Source organism: Periplaneta americana, chromosome 5, assembly GCF_040183065.1.
Source record: "Periplaneta americana isolate PAMFEO1 chromosome 5, P.americana_PAMFEO1_priV1, whole genome shotgun sequence".
NCBI classification, from domain to species: domain Eukaryota; kingdom Metazoa; phylum Arthropoda; class Insecta; order Blattodea; family Blattidae; genus Periplaneta; species Periplaneta americana.
Window position 1 is genome coordinate 56,066,119 of NC_091121.1, and position 25,396 is coordinate 56,091,514.

General features: G+C 36.4%; 1 protein-coding gene across 1 annotated transcript in view; it reads left to right on the top strand.

Annotated features, from left to right (window-relative positions):
- The first annotated feature begins 1,208 nt into the window (after window positions 1–1,208).
- Window positions 1,209–25,396, top strand: part of LOC138699635 (UDP-glycosyltransferase UGT5-like) — a 34,222-nt gene continuing 10,034 nt past the window's right edge. The window contains exons 1-2 of the mRNA XM_069825666.1: window positions 1,209–1,362; window positions 23,146–23,967. Of these exons, the coding sequence (XP_069681767.1) occupies window positions 1,360–1,362; window positions 23,146–23,967 (825 nt within the window). The 5' untranslated portion in view covers window positions 1,209–1,359. The remainder of the gene's footprint in view (window positions 1,363–23,145; window positions 23,968–25,396) is intronic.

Below are 25,396 nucleotides of genomic sequence, written 5' to 3' on the forward strand. Positions count from 1 at the left end.
TATGATTCGGATGATTTTATTAAATTGTTTTACCAGTCTCTACACGTTGCAAAACTATTTACTATACCATAAGATATAGAATGAAAGTAGGCCCTAACTGTAGTAAACAACCTTTACTCCAAGCTTGTAACGTGGGTGAAACATGACAAAACACGCTTTCAGTTTTTTTGTTACAGTAAAGTATAATTATTATCGAAATGTGAACGTGAGGCCAACAGCCGGCTGGTCTGTCTGAGCCTTTCAAGGGCTGTGGCACCACAGATAATTATTAGTGTATAATTGAGCACCCACGTACAATAATGGGGTAAGTAGTTACGAAATATATTCATACTTACCCCATTATTGCACGTGGGTGCTCAATTATGTTCTTTCATGTCCTTCCAGTCAAAATACTAACAACAATACGACCTACCCCAGAGTTTTGCGTTATTTTGGATGCGAGTGTCGAAATACAATTTTAATATTTGATTGCTATTGCTAGGTTTGAAACGGAATTGTAGCGGTTTTATCCTTATTTAGTTTAACTTTATTACTAGTGAACTATTTATTTGATTAATCGTTTGTCTTCAAAATAGGCCTACTTCTTATAAGCTACAGCTCATCGTCTTCTTCTATAAGCAGTAAGGACAGAAAGAGCAGAAATAAAGGATGCCGGTGTCGAAATACAGTTTTAATATTGTATTGCTATTTGTTTTTCACTGGGTCTGAAACGGAATTGTATTGGTTTTATCCGTATTTAGTGTAAGTACATTACCAGTGAACCATTTATTTTGTTTATGCCGGGCGTTGTTACACATTTATGCATGTAAAAAAATGCTGCTAATTAACAAAACTATGGACTTAACTTCATAAAATTTACATGAAATATGATAAATCAGTTGTCTTTTTCCTTTTGACATTGCAGTTATATGCAGCACACACAACAGGCATGTTTGTTCTTCGTTTTTTTGTACTTCTTTCCCTCCGTTATACAACATTGTAAGCAGACGAATTTTACAAAGGTGGGCGCTTAGCTCAGATCTGCCGTGTTTCGCGGTGGCACCGCAAAGAGCGCTGTACAGGACAACATGGCCACTCTATAGTCTTCTCTTTCTAACTCGTTGGTCTAATATCGCTGCCTTGGCAAATAATGACTAATAATCCAACTATTACCATAATCGACACTGGCGTTTGACCTGCCATCTACTAGTTTTATCCGTAAGCGTTAGTATCGAGTTAGTTGAGCATCTGTTCTCAGAGAGTGCGGTATAAATAGCGTGGCTATTATGAGTAGCGCCTGGGGCGGAATTTTGCTGCCCACTGCTTCCCGTGTGCTCAGAGATCGTCGTGGTAAGCAGTGTGTGTGTTTGCGAAGTTGCCATGGTGAGTAGCCGTAACAGATCCTAAGAGATGTGAAACCGGGCATTTATTAGTCGTACACGGTAACAATGAATGCTAGCAACGAAATTATAACCTTGTAGTTTGTGAGACATGTTACCAACAATGTTACGGTGGGGTTGAACAGAGTTAATAAACTATATTACTTTCAGAACATTAGCATAATATTAATAAATTGCAGTTTCTGTTGCTAACGAGTCTCAATATTACAATGGGTTATAAGTTAATAGATATTACTACTTGGAGAACGTTATTATTCTTTCAGTCGTCAATTTTAGAGAGTTAATAAAAAATTACCTTTCAGCATTTTAAACTTCTATTGCTAACTTGTGCAAATATTACGGTGACATGGAACATCATTAAGAAACGGTAAATATTCATTAGGGAACAATATTTTCGTAGTTCGCAAAATTTCACATTTTTTTTATTAATGTAATCTTGCAGTTTGCGAAGTTTCTGTTGCTAACTATTTCCATTGTTACAGTGTTACGAATTTCATCTTGTACTCTGTTAAGTTTCTATTGCTAGCTATTCCTAATGTTACAGTGTCATAAATCTTAGCTTGTAATTCGCAAAGCTTCTGTTGCTAACAATTATCGATGTTATGATGTTGCGAATTTTTATTACTTCGTGACGCTTGTTTTGCAGTTCCCGACATTACGATGTTTTGATTTTAATCTAAATCGTTAAGCTTGTGTTACTAGTTACGATGTTATGAAGCTGATCTAGTTTGTGAAGCTTCAGTTGTTAAAAAATTCGTGTGTTACAATATTATAAATTTATTCCATTTCATGAAGCTTGTGTTGCTAATAATAGACGATGTTACGATGTTATGAATTGTATTTATGTGATGAAGCTTCTTTTTCTAACATTTCCCGATGTTACGGTGTTATGAATAACTCATTTATTTCATGGCGCTTATATTGCTAGTATTTTCTGAAGTTGCGAAGTTTTGGATTTAACTTGGTTCGTGAAACTTGTGTTGATAACTAGTCTTATAGATGTTTCGGTGTTATGAATTCAATCTAGTTCGTGAAGCTTATGTTGCTAACACGGTGTAATGATCGGGCGCGCTTCCGTACAGGGGCAGTGGCATTTCCTCTAAGGTTAGGGCCCAGTTTAGGTGTGTGTATTAATCGGAAATTAGGGACTAGGAAATACTGAGAATAGGACGTATGTTTATATGACTTTTTTCGATTAATACACACACACACCTAAACTGGGTTCTAACCTTAGAGAAATACCACTGGCCCTGTACGGAAGCGCGCCCGAGATGTTGCTGCAGATGGAGTCCGGCGTCTTCCAAGAGTTTGGTAACGTATTGTATATTTGAAGTATATAATGTCAAATGTAACACTAAATAAATTTGGTGTGAAACAGTAACTACGTTGCCATTACTTTTCTAATGCCCTAGTGTTTTTTATTCGAAAATGATATGACAGATTTGAAGTGGTCTTAATGTTATGCATGAAATTCACAATGCAGGAAGTACAAAACAATTGTTTATTATGAAATGAACAGATTTGTAATGATTAAAGATAGAAATCGAGCCCCATTAAAACAAGTTTACTTATTGTTGTATGGCTGTGATGTATTTTGATGGGAGAAAATGCAAGTACAGTTAACGACATTTTGGATCTCGGTTCTTGTTTGCGGTAGGCTCAACGATAACAGTAAAATATGAAAATTAATTCAGAACAATATTCTGTTTTCCAGTTACCGTGTAAAATGTTGTTTTGTGACTTCTGTGACTTTATCTATCGGGTAAAGAGTTAATATTACTAAGCATACGCAAAGTTACAGTTTGAGCCATCAGTGTTATGATTAGTATAGCGTTCAATAACTCAATTGAAAGTTGCAGTTTATGAAGATTGTGTTCCCAAAAATTGTTATTGTGTAAGAAGATTCACTGACATTAATAGACGATGACTACTTGACCAATCTTCGATATCGCCCCACACCACACACGGGATTGACGTCTGGTTTAAGTTTCTTTATGGGTTAGATGGGTCAAATGAGGGGATAGGTAAGTGACATTAAGCCGACGTATGTGACAATGTTAGTGGGTTAGTTGAGGGGATTATTTAAGGGGACCGGATAGAGATTAGGGGTAAAAATCCGACTTTTTTGTGTTAAAAAGAAAATACAAAACTTGCTCTATAAAGCAATACATATGGGGGAGGATAAATCTGCAGATAAGCCCATTAAGCAGATAAGGTCTTTAAATTCGGCGGCGCGTGTAATTCATATAGCCTTATTTTTTTTAAATGGAATTTTCCACAACATTTTTCTTTGAAACTACTGAATCAATTTACATGAAAATTTTACAGTGTTTTCTGCAGCCTGTGGTCTACAAAATAGACCTACGGCTTTAAGAATATCACACACATAACACGAGGGAAAAATATATATGCATTGAAAAAAAAATAGCAAAAATTGTTAAGCGAAGTTCAATATTTTTTGTTTCACTAAAGGTGAAATATTTAACTAAATTTTGCCCCCCCCCCCCAAATAAATAAAAATAAAAGTAAACTTAAATTAAAATTAAAAATAGAATATTGTTGATCTACAATTAATTTAGGTGCTGTTACCGCTCGGTGCCCCTTTTTCAAGGACAGCTATCCTTTTTGGATTCTTCTCTCAATATACAGGGACATCATTTTATTTTTACTTAAATTTTTATTGTACCTGAGTTTTTGAATGTACTTCACTCCCATCCCTTCTACTAGCAAACTTCCACTCCGTCCAAGGCCACATACGCAGTCAGCGTCGTACGGTCATAGTACAGTATACAGCACTGAGTGAGCGAGTACAGTACGTTCCCGAAATATGGTCGGATTTTTCAGTGAAGAAAGAGCATTCATTTATGAATCATAGGTATTTTCGCACAGGTACTGTTACGTCCTTTGGTTACGTCACATCCCGGTTTCCCCCCACACATTTCTGCTGGCCCCTCTGTAAAGGCTAGTGACAACGTAATTTTATAAAAAAATTTTTAAATAATTTTAATAAAAGGGCCTCGTTAAGTAACTGTCATATGATTTTCCCACTTTATACGACCCTGTGACATAATCACTTGGACGAATAACAGAGAGCATGTCTTGAGTAAATTTTTCTGTGCGGATCGGGCAGAAGTGAAGATTAAATTTACAGTATGTTAGGTACGGTACATTGTTATAGAGTAGGTAGAGAACTATTTAAACATGAGCAGGATTATGGCTCCCCATGTCGCCTGATTTGAGTGCTTTGCATTATTTCTTTTGGGATTATTGTAAAACAGTTGTTTGCTAAACATCCTACAACAACAGAAAACCTAAAAAATTACATTCAAGAAACACTCAATAGATTCAATTTCCGAAGATATGCTTAAAAACGTCTTTGATAATATGTACAAAAGAATTGAAGCCTATATCGAAATGAACGTCCACCATTTTCAACAATTTGTTTAAATATCCAAATTTTGATTATTTTTCAATTTAAATGCACTCTCCATATTATATGCTAATGTGCTGTACACAGTTTACTATACATTGCATAATGAATACGTTCGCCTGGATAGTTCCGTTAGTAAGTAAAAAAACACGTATTGTTAATATTGTACTATATTTGAGTAAATAAAAATCGAACGAAATTGTAAAAAATCAAAATCGTAATATTTCCTAATTTACGTAGGCCTAAATGGATGCATTACTTTTCTTCCCTCCTATACCTAGTAAAGTGATTTGTTTTCATTTTACGCTAGTATCATCAAACTCCGGTCGTGGAAGGAGTAACAAACAGTGTTTTCGATCTTCAACCGTTAATTCAAAGGTATAGCCAGGTTAATATTAGAAATGTTAGTAAAAATAAAGTGATGTCCCGGTACCATACCTGATCACTTAAAAAAAAAACAAGGTGTATGAATGAAGTTTGCAGCAAGTAATGTACACCCGAAGATTGAGATACATTTAACAAAGTGAGAAAACAGGTTATCACTTAGGGCCTTTCTTTTGCACTTGGGTCCGAAACTAATTAATTTTCATTCCACTCTGAGCACTAAAAGCTTAGAAATATTGAACTAAACTTTTGTACAAAAATTCTTTAATTGCACAGGCATCATTACCCACTCCTCTTAAGTGATATGAGGCCCAGGGGAGATAACTAAGTTTCACCCTATACTTTGTTTAGCACAACATAATAATCCACTTTGAAGGGATCATCGCGACTGCAGTAGCTGGCGTCCAAGGTCGACAATATTATGAATAATACACACTAATTGCATCCAGTCGTTAAGTTTCCGACGATGATTGCTGACGTTTGTCAAGGTTATGAGAAGTTCAGCAATAATGATAATGAAGAACCAATGCCACACGGCAAACGGATTTCCGCCATAGTCCTATCGGTACAGATTGTTATCAGTAAAGTGTACAAGTACAACAGCGAAATCTAAACGGATAGTTTGATAGTGTTACTAACAGTTTGCAGGGCGATCGTGAGATTTAATGATAAACATTTAAAATATTTCTTCCTTATACACTCCGCAGCAAAATTTGTCTTTATAATAAACCTGTAGAAAAGGTCTCATGTTTTAAATATTTAATTTATTTAATTAAATTCAATTTATTAATTAATTTATTTAACTAGCTACCTAGAGAGAACAAATTAAAATTATAAAACAAAAATTTTTCTAGCGACTACCGTAAGCCGCTATCGTGTACGGTGTGGTCTTAGTCAATAATATAACATAAAATTTACAAGGACAGTTTACTAAATACAGTAAGTAAAGATAGAAAAAGATAGAAAAACACATTTAATATAAATATAAATTGACAATCAGACAGAAGCGAGTGATATTCAATAAAAACGTGAATATAGTCGACAGAAATAAAGGGTAAAAAATACACACATTTGTTAATATTATATATCATGAATAATTTTATAAATTTCTTTTTTAAAAGGTTAAATTTTAAAATATTTCAAATTTGGAAAATTGTTTGTAATTTTATTATAAAGTCTTGGGCCGAAACTAGACCGTGTTTAAGAGCTGCGCAATTAATGAAAAAGTAGACTTTTGTCTTAGAGTACGATATTAATGTCGATTAGATTCATGTTTTATTTTATTACTGTGATAGTAAGTTAGTAAACTATATTTATAAATTTCTTCAATAGCTAACACTTAATAAAATCTGTATTTGGATCTCATTTAAGCTATAAATAAGAAAAAGTTATTTCTACACATCTGAATTACTTTAACTATGCAATGAATAGGCCTACCATTAATAACATTTTCAAACCTTCTCTTGTTCAAAAACACACAAGAATTGAAGGCTATAAAACACTGGCGAGACCTGTTCTCATGTATGGAAGTGAAGCTTGGACCATACGTAAATGTGATGAACACTGAATCACTGTCAATGAAATGGAGTTTTTAAGAAGAACTACTGGCTAGATTAGGCAAGAAGAAAAATTTGGATATTTTGAAAGAATTAAATATTGATCCAGTTTTAGAGAAAATTCAAAATTATAGATAAATGGAAATCTCATATACTCAGGATGCCTAGAGCAAGGAAGCCACGCCAAACACTAAATTACCGCCCTTTAGGAACAAGATCTTTGGGCCGTCCGCTGAAATGATGGAGTGAGACCGTAACAGGCCATCAGGCTTAATACGTGATAGGAGGAGGAGGAGGAGGAAGAGGAGGAGGAGGAAGAAGAAGTAGAAGAGGCGGAGGTTCCTTATACAACCTAATACTATACTTACAATCGTTCAAGATTGGCAATTTTATTGTCAGCTTGTACTAACGATGTGAACTGGCTTTGTGAAGTTTTTGTTTTCAATACTAGGCCGTCTCATAAGTGATGTCATTTTGTAAGATTTTTAACGATTTTTTTTATTTGGGTAGTGCAATTTACAGGACGCGATGGTTATTATTGAGTATTATGTGCATGTAAGCCATCAATTGTTAATACAAAGAATATAACATGGAGGTGATATGAATTGAATTTAGAGTCTTTCTAAAGTGCCACTGAAAACAAGATTATGGCTGCTGCAGCGAATCGAAAAATATGTGAAGTCGAAGGTGAAGGTGACATTAGTAAGCGTATAGCACAACGTTGGTTCCAGCATTTCAATAATGGAAAAGGAGACATTAAAGATTTACTACTTCCTGAAACACCTAAAGTATGAAATATTGGAAACACATGCAGAATTTTGAAAAAAAAAAAAATCCACAAAAAGTACTCGTAAGTTTTCAGGAGAACTTTGTGCTTCAGAGATATAATACATCGCCACATTAAGGGGGAATATACAAGTTTGAGGGTAAAAAACAAAGTCAAATAAAGATTGGACATTTCTTTGTCAGTGAAGGAATTTTTAAGGTATATATATCGAGTAGTTTCGAATAGTCGTGAAAAACCTTGAAGGGGAAACAAATTAATATGACACAATAATTTATTTATTATTATTATTATTATTATTATTATTATTATTATTATTATTATTATTATTATTATTATTATTATTCGCACACAAATGGATGATTAATAAATGCGGTTAGTACAAAATCAGAAATAGTTAATAGAATTCTGAAGTACTAATTTTGGCAGTAATTTCCAAAAGAATCAAATTCTCCACAATGGCATATTATTCATTACAATTTCACACAATTCATTGGCGTCATATTGATGTATGAATCGTTTCGATTATTAGTTGCATTGTTGTGTTAAGACAAGATCTCATGGATTGATGTGGTAATTATAGTCCCGTCGCTCTAATTTCCGGCAGCCAATCACGTTGCAGGTCAGCTACATTTAAACGTGTGCGTCTTGTGATTCGCTGATGATGTAAAGTATTTCCTAAGGCTGGATAAATACTTAATATAATCGCCCGCCATTTTCGCTCTTTCGTTGGCATTCGCAGAAAGCACACGAGGACGTTATTTGCCGCTCAATTATTTGCTGAATTACAATGCGTTTGATTTATTATCATAGGAGCTACGACATGATAATGTTTAACGGTGTGGCTGGTAGCTCAGCAACGAAAGAACAAAAATGGCGACGATACTACCCACCTAGACTTTATAGAGCCTTGACTTCTTAAGACGTAAGCAAAGGGAAGGAGTCATGCCGGAAATAACAGCGTCGCGACTATATATTAAGTAATTAACGAAACGTTTCCGTCTTGTTAAATTCAAATACGGGGAGTATAAAGACGGATATGAAAAGAAATATCAAAGTTTTACTTATCCCAAACATTCTTACAATCCCAACCACTTTTACAGTAACAATCAAGAACAACATAGGCCTAAATGTTTAGCCCAATTATAAAAATTCGAGTAAACTCCAGTCACTTTTATGCTACTTATTACTTATATCAATCTTTAATAACCTTTTACTAGCCTGTATTTTACCATCCAAAATATGTAAAAGCACAAAAATATAATGAAAGAAAGAGCATAGTGTGAAAGCTCTTTATTTTGTGAATTACTACTGTATATTACGATACAAGTTTGGGAAGTAGGCCTACTTTTTACAAAATCGGGAGAAAGTTTGGAAAATGAGCAGAGCGAATGGCTTGTGCAGCAAATGCTGCAAACTAGACGTTCAAATAAACATTTTCCAGATTTATTTTCAATGAAGGATACCGGACATTTTGGAAGTTATTTGCTTCCATAATAATGAAACATACTCCTTTTGAATAGTTTTTTATGCCTAATACTTTTTCTTGAACATATCCACCTTAGTTTTTGAGTTTCAACGCGAAAACGCAAGTAACAATGTCAGGACGATCAGTGGATCATGTGGGAGTAAAGCAATAGTTATTTCAGGTTATTGTTAATTGTAAGTTTTATCAGTAAGTAATACCTTTTGGTCTTTCCTTAGGAATTGTAATTTTTGCGTTCTCTCGAGCCAATACTGAAGATAATAACGCATATAAATATCTACATTACACCGCCTTTAAGTATATGGAAAAGATCCAACCCCACTTGATTAATAACTATAAAAATATTGTATTTTTATTAAAAATATTATCTTACGTAAGTTTTGTAGCCGCCACTCAGTAAATTATATAAAATATTAAGATCTAATTAAAGATATTCTCTACATCTACTTATATAACCTCAAAACGTTTCACTTTCATATCGTCAATATAACATTAATATGTATAATTAATGAAAAATAGTCACATCACGGCACTAATTACAATCATCATCATCATCATCAACTTTCAGGTTTAGGCCTTCAGACCTGTTCCGTCCTCAGGGAATATCGTCAGTCCATCTTGTTCTTGGGCGCCCAACATCTCTACATCCTTTGGGCTTATAATTTAGCATTATTTTGGGAAGTCGCATTTCATCCATTCTAATTATGTGGTCATGCCATTTTCTCTTCTGTTGTTCCACTCTGTTGTCCATGTTAAATATATTCAGCTCTGTTCTGATATCAGTGTTCTTTCTGTGGTCTAGGAGGGTAGTCCCTGCAACTGCTCTTAGGAATTTCATTTCCGAAGTCTCTATTTTCCTCTTATCTTTCCTATTTAAAGTCCAATTTTCGCATCCATACATCAGGACTGGTGTGGCTACTACTTTATAAAGTTTCAGTTGCGCTTCTTTTGTAGTTTTCTGTCGTAAGTGTCTCCTGATGGTTCCGCATATTCTTCCAAATTTCTGAACTTTCATATTTATATCTTCGTTTTGGTTATATGTCACATTAGACCCTAAATATTGGAAGTTGGATACTTGTTCGATTATTTTATTATTTGTAATAATTTTGCACGTAAGTGGATTTTTCCCTAAAAAGGCCATTGATTTTGTCTTCGTAGTAGATAACTAATTACAATAATATTTCATTTCTAATGGTAATAATATCATCAAACCACCTCAAGTTTTGTAGTTTTTAATATCCAATACACGGCTGTACCCATAAAATTACACACCACAGAATCGAATCTGTAAATTAATTTTAGTAAGTTAAATTTTTAATAAACAATTTAATTTGAGCTCTAAATATGTCAGCATTCTTGCAGATCATGGCCTTCGTGTAATATTGTTTACTGTAGTGTGTGTTTTGTTTTATTCTGAAATGCAATTAGCTAGTTCTTAAAACTGACGACAGATGGATTTAGGAAAATAGGAAAATGATGTAGGAAAATTGACATTTCACTGAAAACTACTATTTTTCTGAAAAACTTTGGGTTCCAAGCTTCAAAATGAGGGGTCATTTATTAAAATCCATTTAGCCGTTTTTCTGTAATTTCCTTTACCAGTTCAAATTATATATATAGATTTTGCATTGGAAATTTAGAGCAATATTATTCCAAAACCTTCGAAAAAACTGCACTGTAATGGTAACTAAGTAACAATAAGTGCACTATAATGGCTGTACTTCAGTATAGGCCTAGTTTATGTTATGAAGAATGGTTTTCCTAGCAACAAATATCTGTGTGGGAATTCTAACTTTCAAGGCCTAATAAAAATATCTGTAAATACAACAAAAACACGATTGTGCACAAATAATTGACATATTATATGTTTTATTGTCGCAACTCTTATCAGTATTGAGTAATCAGTATTTCAAAATTGTGGTTGCGGTCAAGGCGTCTGACACGTTACACTGCACGCGTGTGACACGAGTTTCGTGACATGCAGTAGGCCTGTCTCTAGCGTACAGCGAGCTTAAACGTTATTCACGTGAAATCAAATGACTAAATAGCGAATTTCCCCACAACTGCAAACGTTGAACATTCAACTTTCAATGAGCACTTCTACACACTCGCTGCCAAAATAACGAGAGAGACCTACCGACCTGCTCTCGGGATAGCGAGGAGAAATCGTCGCCCGAGTCTGCGCTCGAGAGTGGGTTCGAATCCCAGTTTGACCGATGACATGGTTGACTTTTTAACGAAGATATCTCAAACTGTAAGACGAATGCCATGTAATCTTATTGTTAATTATTGAACTCGCTTTTCAAATGTTATCACGCTACGACTAATTCCAACGACGCTAGATAATCTCATTGTTCTTACAATGTAATATGACGCATAACGTCGAAACATATTACAGCTATTTGATATGGCGTTCTTAGAATAGGAGAGGATGCTAGGGGATATGCTGCACAATAAGCCTCAGGCTGCAGTGTAAAGGCCCATTCACAATGAAAATTAAACATAACCGTAACATAAACACAGAAGTTTGCGCCCAGGCTACCAAATGGGATCATTCACAATGATTCACATAAACATTGACATAAACATTACCGTAAGACGTTAACGTGAAATTTTGCAAACTCCAAACTTTTATGCTTATGCTTACGTGATTTGCAAAAGGAACACAATCGTGGAGCGCTGAATTATACGACAGAATATGAGGAAATGGCGTCGTTGTTATGTTTCCATGGTTATCAAGTACGTTTGCTGTTATGTTTATGTTCCCATCGTGAATGATGGTATGACTTCTTGATTTTACCGTAACGTTTACATTCTTAAGTTAACGCTTACGTTATGTTTAATTTTCATTGTGAATGGCCCTTAAGACTTCGGGTCTGTCCTCCGTACAAGAGAGAGAAAAACAGTGATATGCTACTGGAGCTAAATGACAGCTGTGAGCAGTATTGGATGAAGGTAAATGCCAACAAGACCGTGGTTATCGGAAGAAAAATAAAAAAACTAAGCATGATAATTCGAAATGAGGCAGTAGAACAAGCGGATAGCTTGCAGAGGCATACGGAAAGGGGAGGTTACCGGGTTTGAACCTCCCTCTTGAACGTTTAAAAATATGACACATTTAGATTTCAGTTTTTTTTATCCATAATCGCTTTCCCTCCTCTAATTTTCCACTGTCTATTTTTACATAAATTGACTTAGTGCTAATGCAAGTTTATATGCCACATAGTGGATTAGCACACGAGGAAGTGGAAGAAAGATATGACAAGATAGAAGAGATAGTTGAGAAAGAGAAGAAAGAAGCATCTTATAGACATGTTGTATTTGTTTATATACAGGGACATCATATTATTTTTACTAACATCTTTAATGTTAACCTGGCTATACCTTTGGATTAACGATTGAGAACCGGAAACACCATTTGCTACTCCCTTCTACGACTGGAGTTCGATGATACTGGCGTAAAATACAAACAAATCACTTTACTAGGTATAGGAGGGAAGAAAAGTAGTTCATCCATTTACGTAAACTAGGAAATATCGCAATTTTGAGTTTGATAATTTTCATTAGGTTTTAGTTTAATCAAAATACAGTACAGTATTAACAATAAGTGTTTTTACTCACGAACTGAGCTATCCAATAGGACGTATTCATTATGCAGTGTATATTATACTGTCTACAGCACATTAGCATACAATATAGAGAATGAAGTTAAATTGAAAAATAATCATATTATGGATATTTAAACACATTTTTGAAAATGTTGCCCGTTCATTTCGATACAGGCTTCCGTTCTTTTGTGCATATTATCGCACTACAGACTATTGTACCTAATTTCAATTACCAGTTTCGTCCTTTGTACTAGTAACTCATGTTGAAATAATTCTGTACCTACTCTATAAAAGAGTACCTTACGTACTGTAAATTCAATCTTCACTTCTGCCCGATCCGAAAAGATAAAATTGCTCATACATGCTATCCAAGTGGTTTTGTCGCAGGGTCGTAGAAAGGGGGGAAATCACGTGACAGTTAATTACTTAACGAGGCCCTTTTATTTAAGTTATTTTAAACAACTGTATAATATTACATAGACGTCTAATTCCTAACAGAAATTAATGTTTTCAGAAAAGAGCTAAGACAGCCCAGCCACTAGCCTTTACAGAGGGGCAAGCAGAAAAGGTTGGGGGAAACCGGGATACGACGTAGGCAAACGGACGACAGTACATGTGCGAAAATATGATTCAATATTGAAAGCTCTTTCGTCACTGGAACACGCGAACGTATTTCTGGAACCTACTATACTCACTAACTCAGTACTGTTTACTTTGACTGCTACGCGGCCTTGGTTCTGTATGGAGTACGGTTGGAAGTTTAATAGTAGAGGGGTGTGAGTGAAGTACATTCAAAAACTCAGGTAGAATAAAAATTAAAGTAAAAATAAAATGATGTCCCTGTACTTTTAGACATGGTGTAATGAATTTAATTCGAATTTATTGGTCAAGTTTAAGTGTTGTAATTATTGCGGTCGGAAATACTTTCGTCATTCTACCAATGAGCACCAGTCTCTTGTAATCCTCCACAAGGTTGCGGACGATCACTGAGACGTTATTCAACGCCGATAGACTGTGGAAGGAGAACCATGCTTCCGCCCCTCTCTCTCTCTCCCAGTTCTGCATCCTTGATCTGTCCATATCTTTGAAATGTTGGGTAATTAATCTATTTCTTGAAGTTTGACGTTTTCGTCTGTTCTGACTGTGCTCACTGTATCTGCTACTCAAGACATGTAACTTATTACATAAATCGTCTCGTAATTTTATTTATGAAGACGCGAGTGCCGATAGTTGATATATATCCAATTTTTTCAGTAGTGGTGATAAAGTTTCGAGTTGTAGCTCAAGGCCTTGAGTTTCAATCCCAATGTCATGTCTCATAACCGTGTGCGTTATCGCGACTGGTGATGTACAGCGTTGTTCACTCCCATAAACAACTAATTACGTTGCCACATTATTGGTTTTAATAGCACTTATTACTTATCAGTTATGCATTTTTTATTGAAGAGACATTGCTAGAATAGCTACCTAACATGTGCATTGCGAAACCCATGTGCCACGGGAAAGACAACTTGCAGAAGATCATTATTTATTGGCAACATTGAATGCAATATCAGTCAGATACAACGTACACACGTTGTTGTTACGTTGGGTTCAGCATGGTGCAGTAATCTATCTCAAAAACAAAAAAATAAATAAATTCTGTGCAACAAGGAAGATTCAGATCATCCTGCCTAAGAGTTTTCCGTGGTTTTCCTAAGGCGCTAAGACAAATGTCGGGATGAGCCCTAAGAGAAATGGACCACGGACCCTGTACTCACTTCTCCATAACCCCAGTAATTCCCCTGATTTTAATAATTATTTTAAATCTATGTACTCTAGCCTATCTCGTCCTAATTGAGTCACCATAGAGCCAATTGGCTGGTCTCTACATTGAGACGATTCAACAGACTCAAGTCATTGTCCAATCAACCCCCTTACCTAAGAGCCAATTGGCTAGTCTTTTATATTGAGACAACTCATCCTGCCTGAGGTACTTCCGTGGTTTTCCTAAGGCGCTAAGACAAATGTCGAGATGGGCCCTAAGAGAAATGGGCCACGGACCTACATGCCCTTCTCCATGAAGTTCTCCATTTTCCGATAAAACGACATAAATGCCCTGCTTCAGTTTCCATAAAATACCATTATATGGGCGAGGTTACTCGTCTCTATTCGCATACAGCGTATTCCGAATCTCACCGGACCGGTGGACAACGATGACGTCACGTTGCAGCGAAATAGGAACAAAACTGCTGGAAGGTTCGATGGCTATCATGGCGGATGTACAAGTTGTTGTCTGTGCTACGCTAGCAAGAATTTGAGAAATTTCCGTACTGTTATCTCGTTCAAAGAAAAGAGAGTATAAACAATTTATTTCTTGAACCAGTAGTAATAACTGGTCCGTTGACATGTTCGCTCATAAGCCATTAACGTATTGTTTTTACGTTGTGCTCATTACAAACAATACAGCAGAACCAAAGCAGAACACACCGCCATGACACAACAGTGCACGATGTTATTCATCTGCTAATCCCCGTCCTATACAAGAACCAATCAGATTCACTGATGGCGGCTGATGGATACTGCCACCACCTCTGCAAACTGTTGGAACCGGTACGACACCGGTGGAGCATCAGTGACATCATCGTTGAAATTCGGAACACCGTGATGCCATCAGATTGCTCAGAGCTGAGATTCGGAATACGCTCATTGCGAAAGGACAGAGAACCTTCCAATTTGCAGATTTAGAATTCGCGGTGTCTCTTCTGACGGCCTTCACTTGCCTTAGTCATCCAACACCAGACGAACGAGTCTTCTCGACTCCATCTGCATTGCGAAATGGCAAAGCTCCTTTCAATGTGCAGCTTATACATCCGATTGAACAGCAAACAAACTAGTCTTCTCGACTCCACCTGCGCTGCGAAGTTCCTTTCAATATGCAAGCTTACAACTTGCGCCATTTCTTCTTCGTCCTGTCCTTTGCTCAGTTTGATCACAATCCCCTCCCCTCGCGTATGTGGTACCTAAGAGTTACGTCCGTTTTCGGCTTTTTCCCCTTCAAAATTTTCTAGAGCTCCTTCAGTGGAGCAGCGTAACCCGCAGTGAGACAAGTGGCAACAGGCTTGGAGCTCACATATCCAGTTTCTTTCAGTCATCGAACACTTTGCGAGGAGGCGTTTTGCGTACCTTTTAAATTTCTCCTCCCACTTCTCCTCTTTCAATTCAATTCAAGATCCTGAACCACAACGGCCGGTCACATTAGAATGTTTGTCAGCATATCCCGATAATCTTGATCCTGTATGAACTGATTGCCTAATTGTTTCTGTTCCAATGATTTGCTGAACTATAAGGCGGATATCGGGTAATCACACGGTGAACCTTAGCGAACTCACCTCGTAAAAATATAAACCTGCTATCACCAATTCCACCGTCACTAGATAAAAGTGTCATTCATTCATACATCATCATAAATAAGTCAGCGATGAGAAATAGGGGTGGCAGTCGAGTAAACTTGGTTTACCCACGCCACATCTCTGTCATCAGTGACAGGTCTGTTTATATAGAATGTAACAAAAATATGGGTCAAGACTACAGGAATGGATTCCTCATACGTAGAGGAAACAGACAGGTTATAGGCCTGACAACATTTGTCCGGAAATTCTTAATTTCTGAGTTATCAACTCGTTTATTTGCTGGAAATATGGTGCTCCCCTTTGACATTTTCTTATATTTCTGTCAGAACACAGGCTAACTCAACTCCTCGTCTCATTCAATTCCGAAAACGCTCCAAAATTCCTGGCGTAGTGCACAATATTTGCGAAGTTGCCACAATTCGCTCATGGAGAGTTGCTGCATCATCCACATTTTCTTGTGCAACATTTCAAATTTCAAATTTATTTACAATTTACATTTGAATTGAATACATATGAATAGATACCCGAAATGAGCATATGCTCGTGCTCGGGTACAGTCCAGTAGTCTACATAAATTTTACAGGGTTCAAATAATAATGCTGATGATATAAATAATAGTAACAACAACAAAAATAATAATAATAATAATAATAATAATAATAATAATAATAATAATAATAGTGATAAAACAAAAATATTTACAATAATAAAATAAATACTAAGACGGATAAAATAAAATATAAAACCACTAGCGAGGGTGGCCAGGTAGCTCAGTTGGTGGCTACGGACTGGAAGGTCCGGGGTTCGATCCCAGGTGGTGACAGGATTTTTTCTCGTTGCCAAACTTTCAGAACGGCCCCGAGGTTCACTCAGCCTCCTATAAAATTGAGTACTGGGTCTTTCCCGGGGGTAAAAGGCGGTCAGAGCGTGGTGCCGACCACACCACCTCATTCTAGTGCCGAGGTCATGGAAAGCATGGGGCTCTACCTCTATGCCCCCCAAGTGCCTCCATGGCATGTTACGGGGATACCTTTACCTTTTTTACCTTTTACCACTAGCGAGAGTTAACACAACTTAAATAAGCATATAATAACCGGAAAAAATGCCAAACTCTAAAATCAACAGAAAAGTTCGTTGTATCGCAGACGACAGCAACCGCCGTATTGACATTGTGTTGTGCATTAATGGTAGTAGTGGGGAGCTGAAAGTCTACGTAACTGCCGTTCTCTTCTAATCTTCTCGTAAAATCATGGGAAGTTAATGCTGAAAAAACAAAATGTCTACGAGTCAAACTGTTCATTATTACCAGGATAAATACAAATAATACTGAAATATATTAATCGAGTTTCAGTTATAGATCTCTCCTTTTGTGCAAGAGGTATCATATCAAAATATTTTATGAATGGCGGGGAAAATATAAATTTCAAAAACTTTCTAGTGACAAGATATAGTGACAAGTGCAATCAAGTGTATCTGTGGCGATGCTAAGAAACTCATTTATTGGAGATATACACTGTTATTAATTAAGAAAATGATCTATTTATATTTATTACAATGTTTTATCTTATAGGGTACATGCATCAGATAAATACAATAAAAATTAGTACCATATAATGCTAGTAACACTTAAAAAAATTATAATAAAATTTTTCAAATATCATACAAACATTTTCACTTTATTTTTAAACTTAAGAATGTGTAAATTGCTTAGGTCTGGATTATTTTTCAATACTGAATTGTATAGTCTTGGTCCATAATTCCTACTGTGTCTTAATCCAGCTGTAGTGTGGCATATTTGAAGTGTCACATAATTAAATTTCAGTGATTGAAAAAATCGAATGTTCATAAACCTGTTTTCCATAAATTAATATTAAACATAGCAATAGTTTAGAATGTATTATTCATTATATGAAGGGGAAAGTAATATAATATTATGTAACTAATTAAATATTTTTCAATAAGCATGTTTAATATTAAAGTTTCAGACTAACCTTATTTTAAATTTATTTCAATATGGACATATTGTAAACAGAGTTCTGGATTTTACGTATAGTATCTTAAATGTAACATTGAACGTAAGAACGTTGTAACATTTAAGTATCCCAAAGCTGTAGTTCGTAGTAGATTACTTTTATAGGAGACAGCTGCTACAATTGCCATAACCCTCTCGTAGTCGCGAGTGACCTTGACAAGACTGGTGAAATTTCCCTCACTGGCAATGTTACAATCTGTTCCCATCGTTCAGTGTCTTAAAACTAGTGGTTTTTTAATTAAATTTACGCGAAAACCGTCCACGCTATGAAAATACGCCAGAAGAATAAACGATTCTTTACTATATTTTCTATCGATATGATGTTACATACAACATGAGCTATTCGCTCTGAAAAATTGCAGGGTTATTTCACTTCCACTCTGTATAAAAGATTGTAAAAATTTAATCATTCATTATATTTTAATGTGCGTACATGCAATAAGTAGTATATATACATAAACTAAAACCATAGTATATTGCTTGATAATTATGTTATGCGGCATGTTTAGACTTCTTTTGAGTAGAGATTTAATAATAATAATAATAATAATAATAATAATAATAATAATAATAATAAAATAAAAGGGAAAGGAACTCGTCATCCCATTCCATGAGCCCATCTCTTCGCATTCGTTGCCTCATGATTAATGTCTTATTAGTGTCACTTATGAAGTTCAAACTTGTCTTCGGACAGTAGACTATACAACAACAATAATAATACTTACTTACTTAGAAATTACTTTTAAAGAGCACGGAGGTTCATTGCCGCCCTCATATATGCCCGCTATCGGTCCCTATCCTGAGCAAGATTAATCCAGTTCCTAACATCATATCGCTAATCCATTTTAGTATTATCCTCCCATTTACGTCTCGTCCTCCACAAAGGTTTTTTCCCCTCACGCCTTCCAACTAACACCATATTATGCATTTCTGGATTCGCCCATACGTGCTGAACGTCTGGATTTAATGTTTCTAATTATGTCAGGTGAAGAATGCGATGCGTGCAGTTCTGCGTTGTGTAACTTTCTTCATTCTCTGTAATTTCATCTCTCTTAGCCCCAAATATTTTCCTAAGCATCTTTTTCTCGAACACTCTTAATCTCTGTTCCTCTCTAAAAGTGAGACTAGTTTCACAACCATACAGGACGACCGATAATATAACTGTTTCATAAATTCTAACTTTCAGTTTTTTAAAGCGGAGTGAATGACAAAGTTTCTGAACCGAGTAATAATAGGCATTTCCGATATTTACTCTGCGTTTAATTTCCTCCTGTGTGTAACATATGTTTTACTATTGCTCCAAGGTATTTGAATTTTTCCACCTTTTCAAATGTTAAATTTCCTATTTTTATATTTTCATTTCGTTACTATGTTCTGGGCACGAGACGTCATAATCACATGCTTTGTTTTTTCGAGATTTACTTTCATATCTATCTCATTACTAGCTTCAAGAAAAATTCCCGTATGAATTTTCTCCCAACATATTCACGTCATCCGCATAAACAAGCAAATAATAATAATAATAATAATAATAATAATAATAATAATAATAATAATAATATACTTATCCTCCTATCTGGCAGTACATTCTTTTTGTTAATCATTCTCTGCAGCAAACAAGGTCTGGAGTGTATAACAGTGCAGTGGGAGCAATGGACGTGTTATTTGTTTTTCTTGACGGTAGACACTTCCGAGAAAATATGCTTGCCAGTGACATTCTTCTTTGTACAGTAAATTTCATTTGTGCTGTGGATCAGCATAGCAACCCGAACTGATGCGAACAAGGTCGGTTTCATTAGCGCCTCTCACAGATTCAAACCACCCCAAACGCAAATGTTGACCACGCGGAGTTCCTGGCCACGTGCATCTTGTGAAGAGGTGTTTCTAGCGACAACGAACAGCTCTTCTATGTGTGCTTTATGATTTGGTTCCTGAACTGGCAAATTTTGTGGCATGTTTCGAGTCATAAGAAGTTCACCCTGCAATTTCCTTCTCATAGTAACCGGTATAGTTATAATTAGAGACCAGAATCTTAGTCACTACTCTTTCAAGTTAAGTGAGCACGGAGTTTGTGCAGTGAAACAAATGACTGGACTTAAGGGTAGTGACGCGTGGCGATGTACGATGTAAGACTACTCCCGCATCAAGGACGGGGTTGTGTTGTGTATCACAAAAGAATAAACATAGCCTTTGCTGTAAACTTTTAACTTGTCGTAAAATGTTACTGTTACTACTCTTAATGAAATGTTTGTCTATATTACAACAATATTTGATGTAAAATTTTAACTTTAAACGTTACTGTATCAGAGGCACTACTCTTAACATGTTTAAGTCTATATTACAACAATCTTTAATGTAAAATTTTAACTTTAAGCGTTACTGTATCAGAGGCACTACTCTTAACATGTTTAAGTCTATATTACAACAATCTTTAATGTAAAATTTTAACTTTAAGCGTTACTGTATCAGAGGCACTACTCTTAACATGTTTAAGTCTATATTACAATAATCTTTAATGTAAAATTTCAACTTTAAATGTTACTGTATCAGAGGCACTACTCTTAACATGTTTAAATCTATTTTACAACAATCTTTAATGTAAAATTTTAACTTTAAAAGTTACTGTATCAGAGGCACTACTCTTAACATGTTTAAGCCTATATTACAACTATCTCTGATGCAAAATGTAATATATTCACGTCATCCACATATACAGGCAGCTGATATAACCCTTTCAATTCTAAACCTTGATGATGATGATGATGATGATGATGATGATGATGACTTATGTTAGAAGCTGCTATACGCGGCACAAAATAGATTTATTAACAGGTAAATATGGAGGAATGATTCCAGGTGAATAGACGAACATACGAATCGCTGAACTCTACAACTTCCACGTGTCTCTTTTTGCTTGATACGACAATCATGCTATAATAATCAGCTTTATACAATGCTATCCACACACTGTTCGGGTGACTGGCGATCTTTCTTGCGTAACAGAAATATGATAAGCTGCTCAGGATGCGTAGCGTACTTGAAACAGCTGACTATCAACTGATTTTTATTTCCTATATATCAGATTAAATGAACAAGTTCGTAAGCTGCGCTGATGCAATATTAACTATCAACTGATTTTTATTTCCTATATATCAGATTAAATGAACAAGATCGTAAGCTGCGCTGATGCAATATTTCTTGCAATTGTAACACTCAACTGCTTCCTATATCTCTTCGTGGGATGATTTTCCATGCATTAACCCGGGACACGTCGATTACAGAGCTCGTAAACCTGTTTCACAGGCCGTAAGACACCTCAGCCAATGTGAAACATGCCACCAACATTCTTAACCTGCTTTGACCTCTCATCTAATGTGAAAATCGATTAAGTTTGGCGCTTTTCAACCTTTGAATGTGTAATTGTCTATCTTTAACAGACTGCTTCGAAGTTAGTATTTTTTCTCACATTTAAAAACAAAATTTTGATTTAGAATTTTTTCCTATGGTTTCCTTAGACAATGACCTATTAATAAAAAAAATATAGCGCTATTGACTGAATGTCATAGGAGCTACGACATGATAAGCTATGTTTAATGGAGCGGGAAATATCGTTCTGGACTGCTAGCTGCAACGAAAGAATCATAACTGTTAACAAGCTCAACCTTGTGCATACCAAGCTTGCTTGTGTTTCGCAAAACTGCTAGCGGAGACAGATAGTCTTAAAGCTAGGCGTCAACGTATTCTTACCCTTAAGCTACGGTTTGTGGCCTTCTCTAAATATCGATTATTGAACATGTATGCGGCGATGTGCGTCCTGAATTTGTTTCAGAAGCAACCTCCAGCGATCTGCGTCGCGTCCAATGATCTACGTTGGCGATCTTCGCTGTAAAGAAACCGTGCGCATTTATTTTAACTGCTAGCAACTCCAGGTGACAATTGCTAGCGATGTGCGTCCGGCGATGATCGCCGTAATCGAACCGTAGCTTTAGACATTCAGAAGTTCTCCCTACATTAGCTATATAGGACTTGTTGCATACAATGAATATAAAGAATATGTATGGTAGTGGCAAAAAAACCGGACCGACCCTTGCAGCTGATTTCAGAGCCTTGTTCACTCCAGAGCACTATAGACTGCTAACTGGTTCGAATCCTGCCTGGGTAGGAAACTTTTTTTGGTTCTTTATTCAAATTTATTCCCAATACTTTCCAATTTGGGGGCTCAGATTTGAAAAAAAGAATGACCTAAAGCAGGATTTCACCAAAACCGATATATCTAAGCCATTTTTAAAGATAGATTCAAACAGTTTTTTGCACTGTACTTGCAATAGCATGCTCTACAACCTGTCGATAACAGAATTTTGATGTTAGTCCCCAAATTTGTAAAATAAACATTTAAAATTTAATAACACTTTTTTTGATTTCCTGTTTTGCAAACAGACATACTTTTAAAATGAAATCAATTAACAAAATTCTGTTACAGAGTCAAGTTTCCTAGTCTAGAGAATGTGCCTTCTAAATTTCATGCATATACCGTATCTAATAATTCAGAAATTACATCCACGTAGCAAAAAAATGAAGTTACCGCATACAACAATAAAAGGAGGTGTGTGATTTGAAAGTCCATAGCGTAGGAAGTTTAAAAATGGGGTCTCAACATCCGATAAGACCACAAATACCCCAAAAAATGTTATGCATTGCATTCCACATATATCATAGTGTATTTAAAGAAAAAAGAATGAAAATTTAATTTACCGGAAACAACAATAAAAGGGGGTGTGTGATTTAAAAATCCATAGCACAGGAAGTTTAAAAATGGCGTCTCAACATCCGATAAGGGCACAAATACCCACAAAATGTTATTCAATGCATTCCACATATATCACAGAGTATTTTAAATAATTTTTTTTAATTTACTCATTTTTCACCAAAAATATCGTCCTCTTCCCTTAAGCTGTAACAGCTTCTCTAGAAATGGTTCGCCTTCGATGATTGACTGATTTACTCTCCGCAGCAAAAAAGAAATTGTATGAAGTCTAATGTAAAATGCCTGAGGAAGTCCGTTTCATTGTAGGCCTGTGTTCTTGTTTGTTTTAGATCGAAGTGAGGAAGCATCTGACCTTCATAACTCTTTTGTTGCTGTGCTCAAATGTGGCATCATACAAGATATTGGCTCTTTTCCCCCACATAGCCAGGAGCCACTATGTGATGGGGGAGGCCTTGCTCAAAGGATTAGCCGCTAGAGGTCACCACGTTACAGTAGTCAGCCATTTTCCTCAGAAGAATCCTATTCCAAACTTCAAGGATATCAGTTTGGTGGGAGCCACAACTGTAGCTGTTGAACAGATACAACTGGTCAATGTTGGCACTGGCAATATCCCATTCACCATCAACATGCTGGCAACCATGGCGATGGACGTCTGTGAAACAACACTGCCTGCAGCACCTATACAAGAACTTATGAAATCTCAAGAGAAATACGATCTCATCATAACAGAACTATTCAACACTGATTGCATGTTTGGATTTGTGCACAAGTTCAAGGTTCCTTTCATTTCTATAGCCACCTCCGTGCTGATGCCGTGGTCAAGCGAGCGTTTTGCTAATCCTGAGAATCCGTCCTACATCCCTCACCACTTTCTGGGTCACTCTGACCGTATGACTTTCTTCGAGAGGATGCTGAATGTTTTTTACCAGGAGACTACGAAGTGGGCGTACCACAAGTATATGGATATTCCCACGCAGAAAATTGCAAGGAAATATTTCGGGGAGTCACTGCCACCGCTGGCTGACATTGCCAGAAATACGAGTCTTCTGCTGGTGAACTCCCACTTCTCGCTGAATCAGCCCAGGCCCTTTGTGCCAAACATCGTCGAGGTGGGCGGAATGCACATCACGCCACCCAAGCCTCTACCACAGGTACAGCATCACTCTTTCTTATTGTATGAGATAAGTCAAAATACAGTAAAAATAATTAGTATTAATAAACGAAAGATTAAATAAGCAATAATTTGATTAGATGTATATGGTTATGACAATTATCATATGAAACTGTGTTTTATTTTAATTTAAGTCGTCCGATGTTTGGTTGATAAGTGTCTATTATTTTAGAACATAAGAGACGTCTACTTTGTCACCATATGCAGAACAATACTGTTCCTCCCATTCTTCCTTAAACACACGTTCCCGAACAAACGTTGAAGGTAACCCGCCACTGATAAAGTTTGTGTAGAGCTGAGACGAGATGTTATGGCACCAACCTGCGCGAAGTTTTAAATTTCTGGCCAGCAGGATAGAGGAGTGGGAGTTGTTTGGGTTACGATTCTCAAGCTCAGAGTGGCAGGCATATCCGTTTTATCTCTTTCTAAAAACATTCGTCTTACCTTAGTATCACCACTTTCCTACTCAAGAGTCCCAAGGTACCTAATGGAATTACGCCCGCTATTCCATCTTTATATTCTTATTCTCCATCCGAATCAGGCGACTGATCTGGGCTGGAATCAGATGTCCTAAGTTTATGAAAGTTCTCCAAAATCCTGTCCATCACGTGCTCACTTTCAATGTAATTGTTCTCTACTTTCTTCACATAATCATACACTGATATCCATTTTTGGAAGAAGCGATTGCAGAGTCGACCTCTGCTTATGCGTAGCGTAGAAATTATAGATGAGTCTTCTTAGGACTTCCTCATCAAAACTGTCTACAGCTGCAACAATCTTCTTCTTCGGCTGTGATTTTTCCGGACTGGAGAAAGAATCTGCTGTTCCTGCCTCAATATTTTCCCCTTCTTTCCTGATTCTTGCCAAGGTTCGCTTTGAAATACTAGTGGCAGCCAGTACTCTTGCACACACACTTTTCAATGGAATTGGTATTCCATTTACAGCCTTTTCTGACATGAATTTCCATACATTGTATGCTATTTCATGTCTTTGACTATGAAGTACTCTATGATTTTACACCTTAGACAGTGTCATAATGAGGGCGCTCAGAAGGACAATGTTTTCAGTATTAGCAATAGCGGTAGTAGCAGAACGATCTGAACACTCGAAATGCTAGTAACCAACTAACCCAACACCCCTCCAGTTGAGTGTGAGGGCGAGTCCAAGCAAACGAACTAAAATACGTCCCTCGTGCTGGTGCCGTTAACTTCTCGTCCGGGCTCTACTGGAGTTGTAGAGCAATTGGACGGAAGGGAGGGGTGAAGCAAAGACAGTTTACTGCGCTGCCCCTGCGACGTCACTATTGCTAGTGATCACGATGACATTTTTGCCGATCCCTGCCGTAAGGCATCACTTATCAGGCAAGAAAGCCAGAAGATAAAGAAGTAGGGTGCCATAGAACATTATTG